General features: G+C 34.4%; 2 protein-coding genes across 5 annotated transcripts in view; both read left to right on the top strand.

Annotated features, from left to right (window-relative positions):
• Window positions 1-20,770, top strand: part of LOC132098647 (oxysterol-binding protein-related protein 8-like) — a 67,361-nt gene that overhangs the window by 3,619 nt on the left and 42,972 nt on the right. For 3 of the 4 annotated variants that reach the window (XM_059504730.1, XM_059504729.1, XM_059504732.1), the window contains exon 2: window positions 12,501-12,591. In XM_059504730.1, the coding sequence (XP_059360713.1) occupies window positions 12,547-12,591 (45 nt within the window). In that variant the 5' untranslated portion in view covers window positions 12,501-12,546. Of the gene's footprint in view, window positions 1-12,500; window positions 12,592-20,770 lie in introns of those variants that run through there. The other variant, XM_059504733.1, reaches the window with a different exon arrangement.
• On the top strand, window positions 17,054-20,256 carry LOC132098305 (E3 SUMO-protein ligase ZBED1-like). The gene is made up of 3 exons (XM_059504448.1): window positions 17,054-18,030; window positions 18,487-19,115; window positions 19,203-20,256. The coding sequence occupies exons 1-3, from the start codon at window positions 17,172-17,174 to the stop codon at window positions 19,587-19,589; spliced, it is 1,875 nt and encodes a 624-aa protein (XP_059360431.1). The 5' UTR covers window positions 17,054-17,171; the 3' UTR covers window positions 19,590-20,256.

Raw genomic sequence — 20,770 nt, 5'->3', positions numbered from 1 at the left:
TTCCGTTCCTGTGTTGTTGTGCGTTACTGATGCTGCTGGTGTGTTTGTTGTTGCACATTGATTAGCCATTGTTGTCCAACTCTTTCTGGCTGCAACTGTAAAATATTTTTTTATGCAACCAATCAGTGTTGGGTGTAATGCATTACTAAGTAATTAAAAAGTAAAGTGGATTTGACATCAGTATATAACATCTAATTTAAAATGTATGTTTTCAATGTAACCTCTCTTAAATACTTTGGCAAGTAGGCAGTTTTATTGTATTTATATGAAAGAATTAAAAGATAATTTCATGTCTATGTCTGTAATGTTCAAGTGGTGGCCGGGGGTTGGTGTTGGATTTAAATTAAAATTAAATTAAATTAAATGTATGCATTTAGCAGAAGCTTTTATCCAAAGCGATTTAAAGTGCATTCAGGCTATCAATTTTTACCTATCATGTGTTCCCGGGGAATCGAATCCCCAACCTTGCGCTTGATAAGGCAATGCTCTACCACTTAAGCTACACGGAGACTTAGTATTTAGAAAGTACTAAGGAAAGCAATAACTTTAGAACCTAATTATTACAGTATTCTAATTACACTGTTGAAGATGTAATTACTAGATAGTAATTCAATACTTTTTTTTAGAGTAACTTACCCAACACAGTACCCATGTAGCCTTTTTTTTCTGCTAAAAGATCTTAGTTATTGAGAATTATTGTTATAAAGTCAGTATTGATATAATATTGACATAATAAAATAATGTAATATTATAGTTTAATAATATTAAAAAAATAAATATATTATATAATATTATTTTGCTTATATTATATTGCTTATATATATATATATATATATATAATTTATTATAATATGAATAGAATATTATATCATTAAATAGTTATATATTATGTGTGTGTGTGTGTGTGTGCGTGTTGTATATATATATATATATATATATATATATATATATATATATATATATATATATATATAGATAGATAGATAGATAGATAGATGATAGATTAGAGGTAATAGTTGCATTTCAGCAAACAACAAAGACTTCTTGTGATGAATCATTCAAAGATTCTTTGTTAATAATTAATAATTTAATCTTATTTGTAAAGGCCCAGCATAAACATTCTGTTATTCTTGCCTGGTCATGAAGCATGTGCTCAGGTGCAAACCCTCTGCACCCCAACAGAGCTGCAACGCTTCATTTATATTAATGGCCTGTCCCGCTGACATGGACGACTTTAAGGCTGTGGTCTTAATCTCTCAAAACCGCCCTAATTTTTGCCTGAATAACCAGTACAAATGGAGTTTTAATCATCATTAAATCCATCACCTTTATTATGGTTTCTGTTGTGTCCTTCACACAATGTCACAATGGCTCTGAATGTCAAAGCTTTGAAGGGTGTTTGATATTCAAAGCATGCGTTTCATGATTCGGGAGGATGAACGGAGTGTAAAACCGGCCTCTGTACCTTGGGAAATGTATGAATCAATGATCTCTAGCTGTTTTGTGAGAAGGATGTGGTTTGTGTTAATATTTGATAAGCAGATTCATAATCTTAACGTCACATGCGACAGATGAAGCTGAGTTCAGGTGAGAACAGAAACTGTTTACCGTGTGAAAAGCGTGTCATGTAGATGTCGAAACACTTAAAACAGGAAATGGACATCTATGTGTGAAATGAAACATTTGTTTCGAACTTTCCTGCGATGAAAGGTTGAATGTAATACATTCTTACCTGCATAAGTATATTTATCTGTTGAAAATTTTAGTGGTACTTGCTAGGGCTGCACAATTAATCAAAATTAAAATGCAATCACAATTAAGCAGAAGCTGCAATTGTCATGCACATCTTTTAGTGAAGCACTTATTCATTTTATTTAGGGATGTCCAGATCCGATCACGTGATCGGAAATCGGGCCCGATCGCGTGGTTTCAGACTAGATCGGAATCGGACGTTACCTCCCGATCAGGACTCGGATATATATATATTCTCATTAATTTTTAACACATCTTTTGTTATGCGGTGGCACAGAGTTAGACCCTTTTGACTCCACACAGAAACAGCGACGCGTGCGGCATGACATCACTTTGTTTTCAAGAGCTGGTGTGAATAAATATAGATTCAAACTCAAAGAGACATGATAGTTTGCGCATGACCTGATATTTCATTCGGACCCAGGATACAGCGAGATGAACATCACAGAGCGCTAAACTCTCATGCAGTGTGTGTCTCATTCATACTCGAAGCCGGAGCACGCTCTCGCGCTGATATCAGGATATTCATAATATGGACAAAAGCGTCCAGCTATGCTGTGGTGCGCACAGGAAAACAGAAACTTATGCAAACACGAAGACGTTAATATACGATCACGACAATAAATTGTTCTTCAAGTCATCTCCAGCAGGTGATAAATAAAGTATGAACAATGCAGTGCTGATTGACATAGTATTTATTACAGTATAGAAACTATTCTGCATTATTATGTGATAAACAGTGTTTGTAGTATATAAACAAATCATTATTATTTGTTATTGTCCAGCATTTATAGATTTCTAAGCCAATTAAAAGCTAGAAATTAGAGAAAAATTAAAGTTGCCTATACTACCAGTCAGAAGTTTTTGAACAGTAAGCTTGTTAAGGTTTTTTTTTTTTTTTTTAAAGAAGTCCCTTCTATTCACCAAGCCTGCATTTATTTGATCCAAAGTACAGCAAAACAGTAAGATTTTTAAATATTTTTACTAGCCTATTTAAAATAGCTGTTTTATATTTGAATATATTTCAAAATGTAATTTATTGAACATCCTGGATCTGTTTTTTCGCTCTTCTTTATGTATTATAGAAGTATCGGATCGGGACTCTGTATCGGCAGATACTCAAAATCAAATGACTCGGACTCGAGGACAAAAAATCCTGATCGGGACATCCCTAATTTTATTATAATAAAGTATATAATAATGCAGTACTAATCGAAATCACCTTCATCGCTGCTTAGAATACTAAGAAATAATGTTGTGTGCCTTATTCTGTATAAGAAGCCACATCATCTCACAGGGATTTATTTAAAACACTCGACTGACGTTATGAAGTGAGTTTGGAGTAAAAACATTATTAAATGTAGTATTTTCACGTGCTTTCAGATAGAGCAGCATTTACTACACAGAGCCATAGTTCACTGACAAGCTACGCAAACAGCTTTCATAATCGCAGAACGATTTCTTCGATATCATCACGCGATTAAATCGTCTGCGATTATGAATGCAATTTTTCGTAGGTTGTCAGTGAACGGGGACTTGCCTGTGTGAAACGTGTTGCCGTGATGCTACACGAGTTATTTGTTAATTATTTCTTATGTAATTATTATAAAAATGTCAGTATTGATCGTTTAATATATTTTTTGTAATTTTGTTGTGCATTTGTCTTTTTTTTTTTTTTAAATTGTCCAGTTTAAGTTTTATTTAGAAAATGATAGCTGTTGCTTTTGGAAACTAGTTAAAATAAAATGCATTTTATTTTATGTTGTTATTTTAAATAGTTTTATATAAATGATTTATAGTTTTTATAGTTTCATATAAAAACACACACACACACACACACATATATATATATATCAGGGCTTAAAGTTCTCCAGCACCGTGCTGAATGTCCTGCGTGCAGCGTTTGATTGAATTGTACACCAAGATTTCAAAATAAAAGTTTCTGCATGTGGCCAAATATAAAAATTGAATGGATTTAAACATAATTTAATCAAACTGTAAAGTGAAACGTCACCGGGTTGTTGGCGCCCTCTGCAGGTATTTGTTTTAATACATAATGTACTTAAATTGGTTATGTTCATATTATGTATAGGCATATAACATTACATATTTTAACAGTATTGTTCAGTACAATCATGTATTTTTTTGGTTTTGATATTTTATTTAAGCCAATTATTATTGCCTCATCATTAGTTTATATATAAATAGTAATACTAAAGCCTGTTTTTCACTTAGGTCTGTTTGTGTTACTAAACAAATGTTAGATTACTCATGTAATCTGAGATTACTTGATTACCAAAATAATCATTAGTTACAGCCCTAGATTAGTTAAAATATTTCTAAATACAACTGCACTGTTTTACTTTTTGCAATTAAAAGACAAATATTTTGTCACTGAAAATTTATTAAAAATAGTGTTAAAATGTTTTCATGTTCTAGTGAACCAACTAGTATCTGTATTTTCTCTCATCTCATGAGCTAAGTGTAATGTCACACCCCTAAATTCGATAAGCGTGATATAGCTCATCATTTTTCAAGTGTGTGATACAGCTTTCATTCTTCAGGTCAACCATATATTCAGTTTGAAAAAGAAAGCAATAACTTTAGCATAGTATCCTTTCAAATGTTAAAGTTGTTCTGCACCGCCCGCCCCGTCCAAAGAAAAAAGTTCAGGCTCAGGGTTTTTTTTTTTTGGCTTTAACCCCTGTAATATATATAATTTTTATGTTTTTATTTCAGATTTAGTTTATTAAATATAATGCAATATAATATAATAAAATATTTCTGCACACACAAAATGGTTTTGAAGTTATTTAACCATTTAATAATTATAAATGTATAAATGTTTAAGTAGACCTATACAAGGACCAAGAGCCAGATCCTAACTTGAGGCTTAACATGGAATGTTTCTGTAGCACAGCTCCAGGGTCATAAGTTGTTTGATTTATGATTATGCACAAAGCATGTCTTTTCTTGAGTATGTTTCGCTGCCGGCAGTCAGTCTTGTAAAGAGTTAATGGTGTGGACTTTCCTCCAGTGAAGTGAGCTTGTGTGGACAGAGCACAGTAACTCAGAGCTGTGATGTCAAGTCAGGTGTGAATAGTGTGTGTGTGTGTGTGTGTGTGTGTGTGTTTCTCATCAGACCTGCAGGCCGAGGTATCTTTTGCCTGATGGCTTTTGCAATTCTGTTTTTTTTATCATAAGTCTGTTCAGTGAAATGGTAATGATAATGCATAGAAGAGGAATCTCTTTAAAAAACATGACCTTCCTGTCCTTATTGCTGAGGAATGCACTTTATTGTTTAGTAAGTGTATAAACACTTAAAGGTGAAGTGTGTCATTTCTGTGACACTTGCGGAATTGGACTGAATAACAAAAATAGTATAAAATGAAAACTTTACTAACACTGGTTGTGAAGCTGGTATATATACATTTTTCATTTTCATAGTTTTAATTAATATGTAATTTTATTTTATTTCTGTTTTTATTTTATTATCCCCCCTCCCCCAATATTTTAAATTCTCATTTTAACTCATTTTAATTTTGTTTTTACAATTGATTTACAATTTAATTATAGTGTAATTTGTATTAGTGTTTTTTATCATTAATATTATTGATTCATTTTATTTTTTTTATTTTTTACATTTTTTAAAATATAATTTAACCATGCATTTTTTCTACAAGTTGCATGAGTTTGGGGTTAAGTTTCCTGTTGATATGACCAATCACAGACGGGGAGAGTATTTAAAACCTTATTGTTTCTCAATTCTGTTTAGTCACACTAAAGGTGCATGAATGACTCTCTTGCCTTGTTAGCAATAAATTACCTGCATGATAAATTATTCCAAATTAAACTTTCCTCTGCCAGTGATCATGCCCTGACTGGTTCATCTGTGCATCTGAAAAGAGACGTGTTGCTGCAATGCACTTTTAATTCTCTTTGATAAATATATCATCATTGAGGGCTCGGCTGAGAGGCTTGAAAGAAACAAAGCCAGTCTGTAAAAAAAAAAAAAGTTTTAGAAAATGTTTTAAATTAACCTTATTTCAAAACTTTTGGTTGTTAAATGCAGTTTAAACTACATGAGATAAATCTCAGTGTTAGCATGACAGAGGCTCGAGCTGATGACTCGGTCCTCATGTTAATGAGGTTTGGTTTGGACTGAAGGAATCCTGCTCTCCCGCATGGCACAGATTCCCAGCTGAGAGCTGTTGTTAGGGGCTCCTGAACGTGTTCTATGGGCTGTACTAAATATAGCTCACTCAGAGGTGAACGGTAGGGAGCGCGGCGGACTGTGAGGAGATGCACGGTTAAAAATAAGCTTTGATGGTCTCACGGAGAACCTTGAAAATTTCCATTGCATATTCTCATTAACGTGAGAAAAAGTTCTTTAGATTTTCTAAATGTTCTTCATTTTAAGAACAAAAAATTCTCTGAAAGGTTCTTTGGGGAAACTGAAATGGTTCTTCTATGGCAATGTTTTTAATATGAAGAGCCATAAATCAAACTTGTCTGAGGGCCATGAGTCAGAAGTAAATGTTGCTTTAAATCCAACAGAATTGGGTTGAAAATATTGATCTGTCGATTTTAATTGATTCTCATTTATGTGGACCGAAATGGATTCTTAGTTCTTAGTTTTCAGTTGATTTTATGAACTAAACTTTACATGATTTGTAGTGCGCCTCCTGTCCAATAAATCATAATAACCTTTGTGCTTAGTTTTGATATGAAAAATCTCAGCTGTCAAATTCTAAATTTTTTGCAAAATTTAAAGAATACGGTTTTGATGCTCTTTAATGTGTTGTCACAGATTGCCTACTATTTATAGCATGAAATAAACATGAATGAACATTAGAAATGATGTTGAAATAAACAGTTTAACATACTGAAATGTATTATGTTGTCATGTAATTGCACAGCCAGTGTTTCAACCACAGAAACACATCAATAAAAGCTTGTAAACATTATGTAACCTAAACATTTGAATAAAATCTATTCAATATCCTTAGCTTGATAGTTAGCTAGGAACATAATGCATTTTATGCACTATAATATATCTCTCTTCTATGGCATCAATGCAAAAACACCTTTTTTTGGAAATAATAGACCTGCTAAATGAGCTCAATCCCAACTTTTGGTTATTTCAGAAGTATATTCAACTTAGCAGGATAGAGAAAGCAAAAATAGATCACAGAGCAGATGTTTTATAAAGCAATGAGACGGATGTTGCCTCTAAATGCATTGCTTTGGGTGCGACTCACTCTCTTTGATGTCGGGTTGGTATGACTGCTATTCTACACCCTCTTCCTCCATTTCAGCACTAAAGTATAGATATTTATGTAGCTTTTTAAAGACAGAACTGACATGTAGACACAGAGGCTTGATTGTTGTTCTCACCATCCGTCTTTATTCAGTGAAATTGTGAGATTATTGCTTCGCCTCGTGTAGAGGTTTAAATTAATTGAAAACATGCTCAGGCCACTTTAAGACACATTGATGTGTGTGTCTCTGCTAATTGAATATCAAAGGATGGAGAGGCTGTTGTTTAGAGGCAAATCTTCATTAGTATTTGCAGCTGGTGACCTGAGGTGCTGGATGTTCAGCTTTTGTGAGGCTCTTATTACATAATGCAATTTGCTGGCTCTGTTATTAAATGAAGTCAACTTTTTTTGCTGCTCATACAAATGTCACATGGTGATGTCACAAAATGACCATCTGTCTGATAGGAGGACGGTGATTTGTGTTATCTGGGTTTATAACTCGGAAACTTGGTCTGGTGTTGTTTTTGAGGTTTTGTGGAAATTAGTGGTGTGCGATGTCACGATTTTTGATCGTGGACAATTAAAATAATGTAAAAGTACATTATTTGCATGTGCTTTAAAGTCTTGCCGAATAAACATTTCATTTGCATGCTGTTCTGCATGCGCTTTTTCTGAGCTCGTACACCTGAAGTGCATGCACACTAAAAAGCCTGTCTAACAACGCCTGATTACTGGACTAATATATTTTGCATCTGATTGCGCTAATACTGTCAAAAAAACAGAATTACAATAAACACAGTTCGTACACAGTTGGTCGATAATCCATAACAGTGCTTCCTCCAGTGATAAAGTCCATTCCCTGTTGTCCTCTCACATCAAAATCTACCAACATATTTGTTTAGATCTGTTTTGGGTTGTAAACAGTGCTTAATCTGTGCAGATTTCTCTCCTGATTCAGACAAGAAGCAATATCATATATAGAGGACTCGTATTTTAAAAAGTTACCATTTGAAGTCCTAGAAACATCCAGGTTTTTACTTCGCAAGACATTAACTGATGGACTGGAGTGGTGTGGATTACTTTATTGTGATGTTTTTACCCGCTGTGTGGACTCTCATTCTATGAATATTCTGCAAATGTTCAGTTTTCCGTGAACAAATCCTTTGAACTTTGTTCCATTTCTTAAACCCATTTTGTTCCGTTGTTGTGATCGGTACAAAATTAGTTGAAGACAAATGACTCCTTGTTGTCTCTCAGAACAAAAACACTAAAAGATCTTGGAAGTTGAGCCACTTAAAGTCATATAACAGTTGTCTAGTGGTCTGTGTTTATTATAAGATTTAGATTTAGTCGACACTTGTTTATCCCTCGGCTTGCCTGCTCTAAAGGTTTCAGTTGTGGGATGCTGTAATACAGTAGTTTTTGAAGAACAGTTCTCGATAAACAATCAGGGTGTGTAAGTGATGAGGTTATGTCATGGAATCCCACTCGGATGTGGGCTGAGATTTCTTCCTAGTAACCCCAATCTGACCCGCTAATCTGTCTAAGCCTGGCGCTGAAAAGAGAAGGAGAATGAGAAAGCAGGAGAGAGTTACTGTGGCGTGCTGTATCATCAGCTGTGGAGTGAGCCGTGGGGGGGTAGGTTGTAGGTTCAAGGGTTTATACATGGACCATCAGCACTGGGCGCTTTAAGAAAGACGTGATGATGTTGCTGTAAATCACCATAGATAAAAAAAAAAAAAAAATTTATAAGCCTGATATAAAGTTCAAGTGGTTTTAAAACCAACATAAACAAGTTGATTCAGGTTGGGAACATACAAAATGTGCAAAGTTACAAGTGATCTAGTACCGCTGACCTAAACCAGCTAATCCTTTGTGTTTAATGATGTTATTTCTGCACACTAACATAACAGGGCGTCAATACTTCAAATCAAGACTGAATGTCCTTGGAATTGCTTTGAAGGAGTAACATGAAGAAACATTTTCTTTGTTCACCAGGTGCTTCAGATAGTTTTTTAAGGTAAAAAAAGAGAACAAAATGTTAATTTGGCATGACATGAGAGCATCAGGTTGTTTTAATAGTGTCTCTAAAATAACTCTGTTATGGTTCATTTTCGTGAATCAGTTTATTTTGATCTGTTTCAGTGAATCTGTTCAAAATACTCAAAGTGATTCTTTTGTAGGGCTGTCACTTTTGTGGAAAAATCATTTTCGATTTTTAAGAGAAGTGTTCATTGAATCGATTGTAAAATAGATTTTCCATGTCTAAAATAAAAGACGTTTCCTTTTTCAACGTCAAATAACGGACGAACGTAAAGAGAGCGCTGGAAACGCACAAGTCTCTATTCGCGTTTGGTGTGAACTCAGAGAGGTCGCTTTCGACGTCACTGGGTCTTATAGGCGCGTAAAATTGCTGGTATTTTCTGTCTAGCTTTTGCAAGGCATACTGCACTTTTGGAATTCTTTTTTTTTCTTTTTCTGCTTGTTTGTGAGTTTTGTTACATCTATATTTTTTAATTGTTTAATTATTTTAAAATGAATAGTGTACATATTTGGTTAAAATCGATTCCCTATTTTAATTTCCGAAACTTTTTTTGGTTGGTCCGATCGATTGTGCAATCGATTTTCGAACTAAAAGTGACAGCCCTATTCTTTTGCATTACCTTTTAAAAAAAGAAATTAAAATAAGTTTATAGATGTCTGTGTGGCATTTTACAATTTTATATGAATTTTACATATTTTAGTTAAGTTGAAAATAACAAAATATTACTGTTCATCGCTATGGATTGTTATGTTGGTACATTTAAATACAATTATTCCTTGTTATTTTTATTAAGAATGGTGTGGAAAGCAAACCTTCATTGTTTTTAACAATATTCTACTGTATTTTACAGTTTTAACATTTTGAAGTGAATTAGCAACAGTGGCTGTTTGATCAATGGTGGTCCCTATATATATATATATATATATATATATATATATATATATATATATATATACACATACATACATACATACATACATACATATATATATATATACACAAAACGAATAATGAAAAAAATATTTCTTATTATTTTTATGCATTATTTAATATATTATTATTTATTTTTAAATTATTATAGCCATTTTAGAGCAAACGCTTTAGCGATTAAACATTTTAGAAGTATTGTCTGCAGAATTCTTTTTTAAGTCTGCTAAAGATTTGTACTTGCGGCGACTGAAAGGTGTTAAATTAGCAAACTAAACGAGCAGAATAGGTTCTAAATAAACAGAGTGGTGTTTAGAGATTAAAATATCCCTCTCTGCTCTTGCTAGCTCTCCTGCACCGGCTTTGTGTTACACTGAACGCATTGAAGTTTCCTTTGATGTCACGCCTGCAACTCTTCCCATTGTATTCTGCAGTGTGTGTTTGCAGACCATTATTTTCCTCCGATATGTTTCAGCCACAGGCTGGAGTTATTTGTGTGATATCCCGAGCTTCCAGTTTTGTTTCATATTCTGATTCAACAGGCATGAATGCAGGTTTAGAAGCATGTCGGTGCACTGATGTGTGCCACTTTCTGTTTGTCGTTAGCGTCCCGCTGGTGTGTTAATGTGACAGAGCCACTCTAACAGTCACACACATGTTGTGTTTACTAGTCATTAAGCTGCGAGTCTCAAACAGTTTCACAATCCTGGTCTCAGGCTGGAAATTTTAGCTAATTTGGTGTTATTTTAGTATTATTCCTAAACTGTTATAGTTTACGTTTTATTTTAAATAATCTTTTTATTATTTACTTATTGTTAATTTTATTTTAGGTTGTTTTCAGATTTAATTTAACTTGTGATTTTTTTTTTTTTATTAATGGCTTTTATTTATATCCTTTAATACTATTAATTTCAATTTGTTCATTTTTTTTTTGTGTGTGTGTGTTTTGAGTTTTATTTTTTATTAGATTTTATTAATATTTTGAATGGCTTTTATTTTTATACATTTTTAAATATTATTTTAATTTTGGTTGAATTTGAAGTCATTTTAAGTAATTTATTTTGGTTTTAGTTCAGTTTTTATTTTATTTATTATTTATTGTTTTAGTTTGATTTATTTTAGCAATATTAGTAATATTTTGAATTGCCTTTTATTTTTATACTTAGTACTTTTCATTTTAATTTAACACAGCATACATTTTAACTTAATGTTAACTTTTTTGTAATTTATTTCAGTTTTAGTTTAGTTTATTTCAATATTGTTTTTATTGATTGTTCATTATATTTTGTAATTAGTAATTGTATTGTTTTTGTGAAATTAAAATGAGAAATGTTCCCTTGGCATCTAACTGTAATGAATTTTTGAAGTTGTTCATCTAATATTTAGGTTTCTAAAATATAGCTTATTTCAGCTTAATTTCAATTAACAAAAAAAATCTCTATATATATGTATATACACACACATTCACTCTTACACACACACACACACACAATTGTGTCAGGTGCAGAAGAGGTCATTTAAAGGGTGTAAATCGAGCCACATCACACTACGCTGTTACAGTTTCACAGTCCATAAGGCCTCCTGGACCGTCTCTACTTTTTCTCCCTCGTTTTTTCCCCCTCAGTGACCTACTTTGCTAATTATAGGTCAGAAGTTTCCACCACTGAAAGTTTGGTCTGAACAGTTGACAGGCCATGCGTTGAATCCGGGTCTGTGTGGCACAGACTGATGCTCACACCATGTTTGACTAAAACGGTTTCTTTATCTGACCGTGATGCCATCAGATAAAGAATCTGTTTTAACCGTAAAGAAGAGAAAAGTATTATCTGAAGCACCTGTTTGATGAGTGATGTTTGCGCTTCAAATAAGAGCCGTCTGTGTACAGATATAGTCCAGAAATGTGCTGGAGAAATGAAGGGAGTTGTTACGAAATGGCCTGTTATTGTCTAGAATAGAGATTTTGATCATAGAAATCAATTAGATATGTGCGAGGAATTTTGCTGAACGAACTGCAGTTGGTTGCTTTAAATGTCTGATAGTCTCATTCTGTCTAATTATGTCTAATTATGATCAAGATCTTTTGCTAAGCTTAAATCATAAAAAGCATAAAAAAAGATTTAGTCCTAAATGTAACATTTATATGTTTTAATTTCATATAAAATTCTATCCTTTTGAATGATACAATTTTAACAGTATTTATGAAGGTTCTAAAAAAAACGAAACTAATAAACTGACAATTTAAAAAAAAAAAAATTCATACAAAAATTAAAACATATTAATAAAAACTATTATAGTATCTAAGTGATACTAAGGGGCAAAAATCGCATCTTTTATATGTAGTTGCCAAATATGCATCACATTAAGTTTATTTGTTTATGTTCAAACTGTGTTACTCAAATGGAATGAAATGTTACATTCAATTCAGATACATAAATCTTAAAATTAGGCCTGAATATTTTTTTGAGTGCATGCAATGTGACACATTTGTTGAAGTAAATGTGTTTGTGTCTCCACAGACATGCAGAGCTGTGAACTGTGTTGACCGGCAGCGTCTGGACAAACATGGAGCCTTGTGCCGAGTCTCAGGGAGATCCTGAGAGAGCTCAGGTAAGCACTCTCTCTCACACACACACACACACACACACACACACTCATTATGTGAATATAATGAGCCGTTAGAGCTCACACGGACCTGAATCGCCTTCACAATAACAAGAACAAAGCTGACGCTGCTGACACCAAACACATTTTAAAATCTCCTCACTCACACAATTTCTGTCCCATTAGTGACTACTAGGGCTGGGACAACGCGTCGAGGTCATCGATGACGTCGACGCAAAAAATACATCGACGCAAAATATGCGCATCGATTCGTCGACCTGTTTTTATTTCTCTAAAAAACGTTTGTAAAACGTTTACCTTATGTGCGCTGAATACGTGATGGCCGGATCTACATTCTGTCCAACGTTATAGAACCAATCCAGGGGTTTTTCTGCATTGATCTTTTTTTTTTGGCGGCTGTCAAAGCCTTATTTGATCGGTGAGTGACAGTGACAGGGCGCGTACGAGAGAGAGCCCCGGCTGCTCGCGCACTCACAGTCTTCAAACTACACGAGCGCTTCTTGCTCTCTCTCTCCCTCGTGCATATTAACCAAAATCATTAGACACGATAGAAAAAGGGCGAAACACCAAAGTTTCACGCGCGCTCGCGCACTCACAGTCTTCAAACTACACGAGCGCTTCTTGCTCTCTCCCTCCCTTGTGCATATTAACCAAAATCATTAAACACGATAGAAAAAGGGCGAAACACCAAAGTTTCACGCGCGCTCGTGCACTCACAGTCTTCAAACTACACGAGCGCTTCTTGCTCTCTCCCTCCCTTGTGCATATTAACCAAAATCATTAGACACGATAGAAAAAGGGCGAAACACCAAAGTTTCACGCGCGCTCGCGCACTCACAGTCTTCAAACTACACGAGCGCTTCTTGCTCTCTCCCTCCCTTGTGCATATTAACCAAAATCATTAGACACGATAGAAAAAGGGCAGAACGCCAAAGTTTCACGTGGAACTTTCGGAGATTTTTTTTCTACATGACAGGCTGCTGGCTCCCACTGTGAATTTTTTTTTTTTTTTTTGTAAAAGCTCTCTGTATTAGCTTAAAGCCCTCAAGTTTACATTTACATACTGTATTCTTTCAATTGCTCTAAACAAGTATTTTGGGTGACCTTTTTTATTGAATGCTAGACATCAAGTTGTTGTTATTTTCATCTGAAAGAACTTATTTTTTCAGTAAGCTAGGCTCTATGTGTCCAGTAAGCTTGTTTTCAGTAAGATATGTGTTTTCAAGGCTTCAAGGTTTTATTGAATGCTATCTCTATACAAGTCTATATAAGTGCAAAGTAATGCATTCTTAGTCAGTCTTTTATTTTGTAATTTTAAGAGCAATAAACATATATTGCAATGTTAAGGAATTGATGTTTTTTTCATTCAGATATGTAAATCAACATGTATAAATTGTTAGTAGTCAATTAATTTGGGAGATAATCGAAATCAAATCGGTCTGAAAAATTAATCGTTAGATTAATCGATGCATCGAAAAAATAATCGCTAGATTAATCGTTTAAAAAATAATTGTTTATCCCAGCCCTAGTGACTACAAAAGACCAAAACACACTTCAGCTGTCACATCCTGTGAATAATGATCAGTGCAGAAGACTGCTGCATGCTGGGATACATCTCACTGTCACAAAATAATATTATGAATAAAATGTAAGAAGACTAAGCCTGTTTTTTTTTTTGCATTGTGAAATTAATTTTATGTTGATTTTAGAACCTTTTTACAGCCCTGTTTCTTATTACTCTGTGTAAAAAAACTAATAATTATGGGAAAATATTATTATAATTATAGATAATAATTAAATGAAACAATAATAATAAATTTACATTTATTTAAAATATTAAAAATATATATTAAATTTGAATGAATGAATATATATATATATATATATATATATATATATTTGAATTAATATGTTTATATATTTAATATAATTTAAATTAACTATCATGGTACAATTTCTGCCACTGTCTTTAATGTATGCAAATTAATTTGAAAACAAAACAAACCAAATACTAGTATTTTAAAAACAAAAAATGCTATTATGGGAATATAATAATATAACGCTTATATTAAAGAAAAAAAATTTTTTTTTGCATTACAGTAATCAGACTTTGATGGTTAAATGTGATTCATTGTTATAAAGATAATCTCAGTAATAAAATATTTGTATTGCTTTACTGCTTATGTGAATCATTTCACACACAAGCCTAAGGTGTTACCCAGCATGCACCTGTGAGCCACGCTCTCTCTCTTTCATTAACCAAAATAACTGTCTGTTGAGCAGGAGTTGTGTAGGTGTTGATAAGTATTTGCTTGATTCACGAGTCATTTGCTGGAACGAGAGCAGAGAGGGGTTTGTTTGTGTTTATTGTTCTTTTTATTTCAGTAAAGTGTGGATCATATTCCTCCGGCTCCAGCTACATCTGCTTCACATGCATCCGAAAACATCATGGTTTCACTGTATGAAAGCTTTTGTGGCCAGAGATCAGAGAAGACAGATTTGGCTTTAGGTTAAGTGGGTTGTAATTGTAGCAATGAACACCATTCATTCACAGAAGCATCTGCATCGGGTCATTAGCTAATTATAGTGTCTAATTAAGTGTGATCACTTCTTAATATGTGTTTCAGCGTAATGATCCTGGCAATTGGCTTCATTTTAATTTCCATATTTTTTTAAATAATATAATATTTCAGGATTTTTTTTCCCATTATGATAATGAGAATTTGGGTGAAAATGTGATTAATTGCTGGAAAACATGTCACAATGCAAAAATGCTAATGATCCTAGTAATGTTTTAATGTAATAATAATATTTAATATTTAATATAATATTTTTATATTTTATCATTATATTTTAAATTTTAATTGTATTAATTTTTGTTCAGATTTAAATAAATTGCAGTTAAATTGTGTAAATCATTCATGATTTCAGATATTATTTATGATTAATAAAATTGAACCACTAAAACAGAGTATAGAAAAATGAAAACAGAAAAAAACGAATTTAAAACTAAAATTAAATGAAACATCTTTCTTAGAGCCCTAAAACAGTAATTGATCAACCATGACGTCCTAAATAGTTTGGAAAACTTCTGATTTTACTCCACTTCTCTGAGTTATAAAGCTCACACCCAACGACCAAACGATTACAGGATCGTTTCTTTACCTTAAAGTATTCAGTTTGTTGACATTCAAAAGGAAGTGAAATGCATTCAAACACAGGTCATCTAATGATCTTCAATGCATTTCAAATAGTCGTCGTTTTCATCAAACTGACCCCGTGACCTCGTCTGATGTGTTTCTATATGTGCATCGATAAGGAAACGCAGCATCATTTTTGCATTAGATGAAGGAAGATGTCGACTCGGTAGTTGACAGGAAACCCCTGCCACTCGTTTCCTGTCTTTTGGAGGCCCATAAACAGGAACCAAGGGCAGCTCGTATCTGACAGAAGAAATCAGGCCTTAAACAGGATGTTTAGACTAAATACAGACACACAAACACCAGTGGAAATGTGAGTTTGAGTTAGACATTCACTCATCATGACCTGCACTCTTCGAATAGTCTCATGTGAATTCATTCATTTTTATTCTTAGCATATTGCATGAAGTTTAGGGTCTTCAGCTATGTTTTCTCTGACACTTCAGTTATTTATAGCACTTCTGAGTCTGATTTGGCTGATTAGTATGCAAACAGTCTTTAGTCACATTTTAGTTCAGATTATATGCGTTTTCTTCATGGGCAGTTTTTTATACGCTCTATTTGGCCTCCTGAAGTGGTTTATGGCAAGTAGTTTGTTTTTTCGAATGAATCATGAATTATTAATACACAGATCATGGAAACTGGAAATGAGTCATGATGGGTTTGCGTAATTATCCAGATGTCATCTCAGGGTGGTTTATAAATACAAGAAGCTTTTTATTCAAGTCTGAGTGCAGTCTCAGTGAGAACTTGTATTTATTTATTTTTTATATTGTAAGTAAGCTGTTATAGGTTAGCTTTGTGTGTCACGTCAGTTGTAGTTGTCATATGATTCATGCTCGTCCCTTCAAAAGTTTGCTGTTCACCAAGGCTGTACTCATTTAATTAAAAATACTGTAAAAACAGGAATATTATTAAGTATTATTGCATATCAAAATAGCTTTTTTCTATGTGAATGTATGGTAAAAGTTGTGTTTGTTGCTGTGATCAAAGCTGAATTTACTCCAGCCTTAATTGTCACATGATCCTTCAGAAATCATTTCTCAATACATTTCTGATTATTATCAATGTTGAAAACTATTCTAAAGCTATTATAATAAATAATAATAATGCCTCTTTAAATAAAGCTAATAATTATAATTAATTAAAAAAAAAATTAACAAACTACAAATGAAATCATAAAAATCACTTTTTATTAAGGCTGAACGATTAATTGCATTTGCGATAATATCGCGATATGAGAAAATGCGATTTTCTAATCGCTACGTGCGCGATTTGAGGTGGGCACGTGACGCGAGCGAAAGAGCGGAGAACTCGGCTGCAACAACTTTTCATCCTGTCAGTTCATCTTTAACCTGTAGCGCAATGGCCTCTGCCTCGACGGAACAGTCAGTAACTGACACAGCTGCGACTTTAATCTCAAAGAGGAACAGCACGTCGGTGGTGTGGAACTATTTTGGTTTCAAAAAAGAAGATGCTGCACAGCTTCAGGTGTTATGCAGAGCATGCCGTGCTCCCGTTGCGACTTCACGGGGTAACACTACAAACTTGTTTCAGCACTTAAAAAAATACCACAAATCAATGTATGACAGTTGTATGACCAAAATACCGAGCACCAGTGCGCCAGACAGGCCAAATACCTCAAGACAGGGATCACTGACCGAAATGTTCGAAAGTGTCACTCCGTATGAACGTAATTCAAAACGGCACGGGGAAATCACTCGGGCAATAACCGAGTTCATAGCCAAAGATATGATGCCTCTCAGCACGATGACCAAGCCTGGATTCGTGGCATTGACATATACGCTTGATAAACGGTACAATATACCCTCCCGTACATACTTCAGTCAGACTGCCATACCGGAGCTGTACAAAAAGTGTAAAGAGAAAGTCGCCGCGGAGGTTAAAACGGTGGAGTTTTTTGCTAGCACTACAGATATGTGGTCAAGCCGCACAGCTGAGCCTTACCAGAGTCTTACAGTCCATTTTATTGATGAAGATTTCAACCTCAGAGCTCGCTGCCTACAAACTACCTACTTCCCAGACGACCACACAGGGGAAAATATTGCAGCCGGCCTGAGAGAAGGGCTTGCCAGCTGGGATCTCCACGAGGAGAATCACGTCTGCATCACGACGGACAACGCGTCAAATATGGTTCTGGCTGCGCGGCTTAATGAATGGACGAGGCTCCAGTGTTTTGGGCACAGATTACATCTTGCCATTGGTAAGTTATGTCGCGCGTGTGTGTGTGTGTGTGTGTGTGTGTGTGTGCGTGCGCGCAAAAGAGAGAGATGCGTCGATTAGTAATAAGCTGGATACAAATATATAAATTATGTGTAGTTGGGGATTCATTAAATTAATATTTCCTCCCACTCCTTTTCTAATATGTAAATTGAAATATTATGTTTTGATTTTATGTCTGTTGTGGAATGGCCACCTGCATTTTTGTTTTTTTGTTTGTTTTTGTTTTTTTACATGTTCTAAATAAACACAAAAAGTGTGTGTGTGTGTGTGTGTGTGTGTGTGTGTGTGAGAGAGAGAGAGAGAGAGAGAGAGAGGACAGGGGTGTGGATGTGTGCATTTTAGAATGACAGAGAATGTGAGTGTGTAATAGTGATAGCCTTGAATCACAAAACTCAAATTTAATTGTGTGTAATACACTACTTTCTATTTCTTTCAGAAAATGCACTCAAAGATGACAGAGTGTCAAGGGCAACAGCACTGTGCAGGAAGCTGGTGGGACACTTTTCCCACAGTTGGAAGAAGAAGGCAGCACTGATGGAGGCACAGAGGGAGCTCAAACTCCCTGAGCACAACCTCATAACGGAGTGCCCAACAAGATGGGGATCTAAAGAAATGATGATTGCTAGAGTGCTTGAACAGGCCAAAGCCATTTCTCAGGTATTGTCTGGAGATCGATATGCACGCTCCCTCATCCCAACCTGGCAAGATATTGATGTGTTGGAGTCGATTCACAAGGCACTGCATCCTCTACTGGAATTTACTGATGCTCTTTCTGGAGAGGAGTATGTGAGCATCTCCTACCTCAAGCCAGTTCTTCACCTTTTTGCCACATCAGTCCTGGCTGAAGATGCTGAGGACACTGACCTGACTAAATCAATAAAAACCAAAGTCCTAGCATACCTCAATAATAAATATGGAGACCCAAACATCCAGGAGCTTTTGGATGTTGCCTGTTTCCTGGACCCTAGGTTCAAAATACAGTACATCAGTACTGACAACATCCCTGCTATCAAGACCCGACTGAAGACAGAGATGGTAGACTTAGCACAGCGTACATATCATCGGGTAAATGATAATTATGTATTTCACAAAAACACAATTTTTCTGTAAAATCTAACTGGAAAACTAATGGCTGTTGTTTTTATCTAATAGGAGAAGAGGTCTCGTACTGAAACTGTTCAGATGCCTCAAAGTGCACAGCCCTTGGGGGAAAAGGCGAAGAGGTCTCTTGGCAGTTTTTTCAAGACCAGTGCAGCCTCTCCTTCTTTGCCTGTTGAAGATGTCGCAGAGGCAGAGTTAAACAATTACCTGATGACTCCTACCATTGATGGAGAAGATGATCCCTTGGCTTGGTGGAGGGTGCACAAGATCAGCTACCCACAGTTGTGCATCATGGCCCGCAAGTATCTTTGTGTACCTGCCACAAGCGCTCCCTCAGAGCGTCTTTTTAGCACAGGAGGGAATATTGTGACTTGCACTCGCTCATCCTTGAAGCCAGCAAAAGTCAATATTCTGGTTTTCTTAGCAAAAAACCTGTGAGCCACTGAGAACAAAACTGTTGGATCATTATAGCTGGCAGTGCCATACTCGTAGTGAACTTTAGTCTGTGTGGTGTGTTATTGTTGTGTACTTGATAAGTGAGGTTGATCTATTCCAAATTATAATATTCAAATAGTTTTTGTCTAATTTAAAAGTGCATTTCTCCATTTTTTTATTTATAACTTTATTTATTTTGATTTTACTAAATATTTTCAAAGCAAATGCTGTTGCAGTTGTGTGAAATGTTACTGACTTTGGAGCAGTAAGATAATTATTATTTTTAATTATTTTTTTCTTCAGACTGTAAATTTTGCACACAGTGTTTACAAAGTGCGCATACCTTTGTTTAAATTATTGAAATGCACAGTGGCAAAGCCATAGATGTTTCTGCAACGAGCAGTTCAATAAAAATGTCATTTATTTCAAGTCATACATGTTTTAATTTAATTATAACAAATAGGCCCAGCCTATGGGAAAGAACATTTCACACTAAATGCATCTAATATTGTGTTGGTCATATTTAAATAATTCATTACGTTTTGTTGGGGAAAAAAGAGGATAAAAAAATCTTTACAAAACAAATCGCATATTAAATCGCAATCGCAATATTGGGGAAAAAAATCGCAATTAGATTATTTTCCCAAATCGTTCAGCCTTACTTTTTATTGTTTGTTGACATTCGATGAAATTTATTCACTGATCAATTTAAAAGTATATATTTTTTAATACTGCAACTGCATTTAGAGAAGAAAATCTAAAATGTGACCCCGGACCACAAAGCCAAGTGTAAATTTTTCTAAATTGAGATTTATACAACACACGAAAGCTGAATAAATAATCTTTCCATTGCTGTATGGTTTATTAGGATCGAACAATATTTGACCGAGATACAACTATTTGAAAATCTGGAATCTGAGGGTGCAAAAAAATCTAAATAATTAGAAAATCACCTTTAAAGTTATCCAAATGAAGTTCTTAGCAATGCATATGACTAATCAAAAATGAAGTTTTGATATATTTACGGTAGAAAATGTACAAAATATCTTCATGAAACATGATCTTTACTTAATATCCTAAGGATTTTTGGCATAAAAGAAAAATCTGTCATTTTGACCCATACAATGTTTTTTTTGGCTTTTGGTAAAAATAACTCAAGACTGACTCAAGACTCAAGTAATTAA

The sequence above is a fragment of the Carassius carassius genome, chromosome 22 (assembly GCF_963082965.1).
Source record: "Carassius carassius chromosome 22, fCarCar2.1, whole genome shotgun sequence".
Lineage (NCBI taxonomy): Eukaryota > Metazoa > Chordata > Actinopteri > Cypriniformes > Cyprinidae > Carassius > Carassius carassius.
Note: the sequence above shows the minus strand (reverse complement) of the source record. Positions and strands in the feature narration are given on the sequence as shown.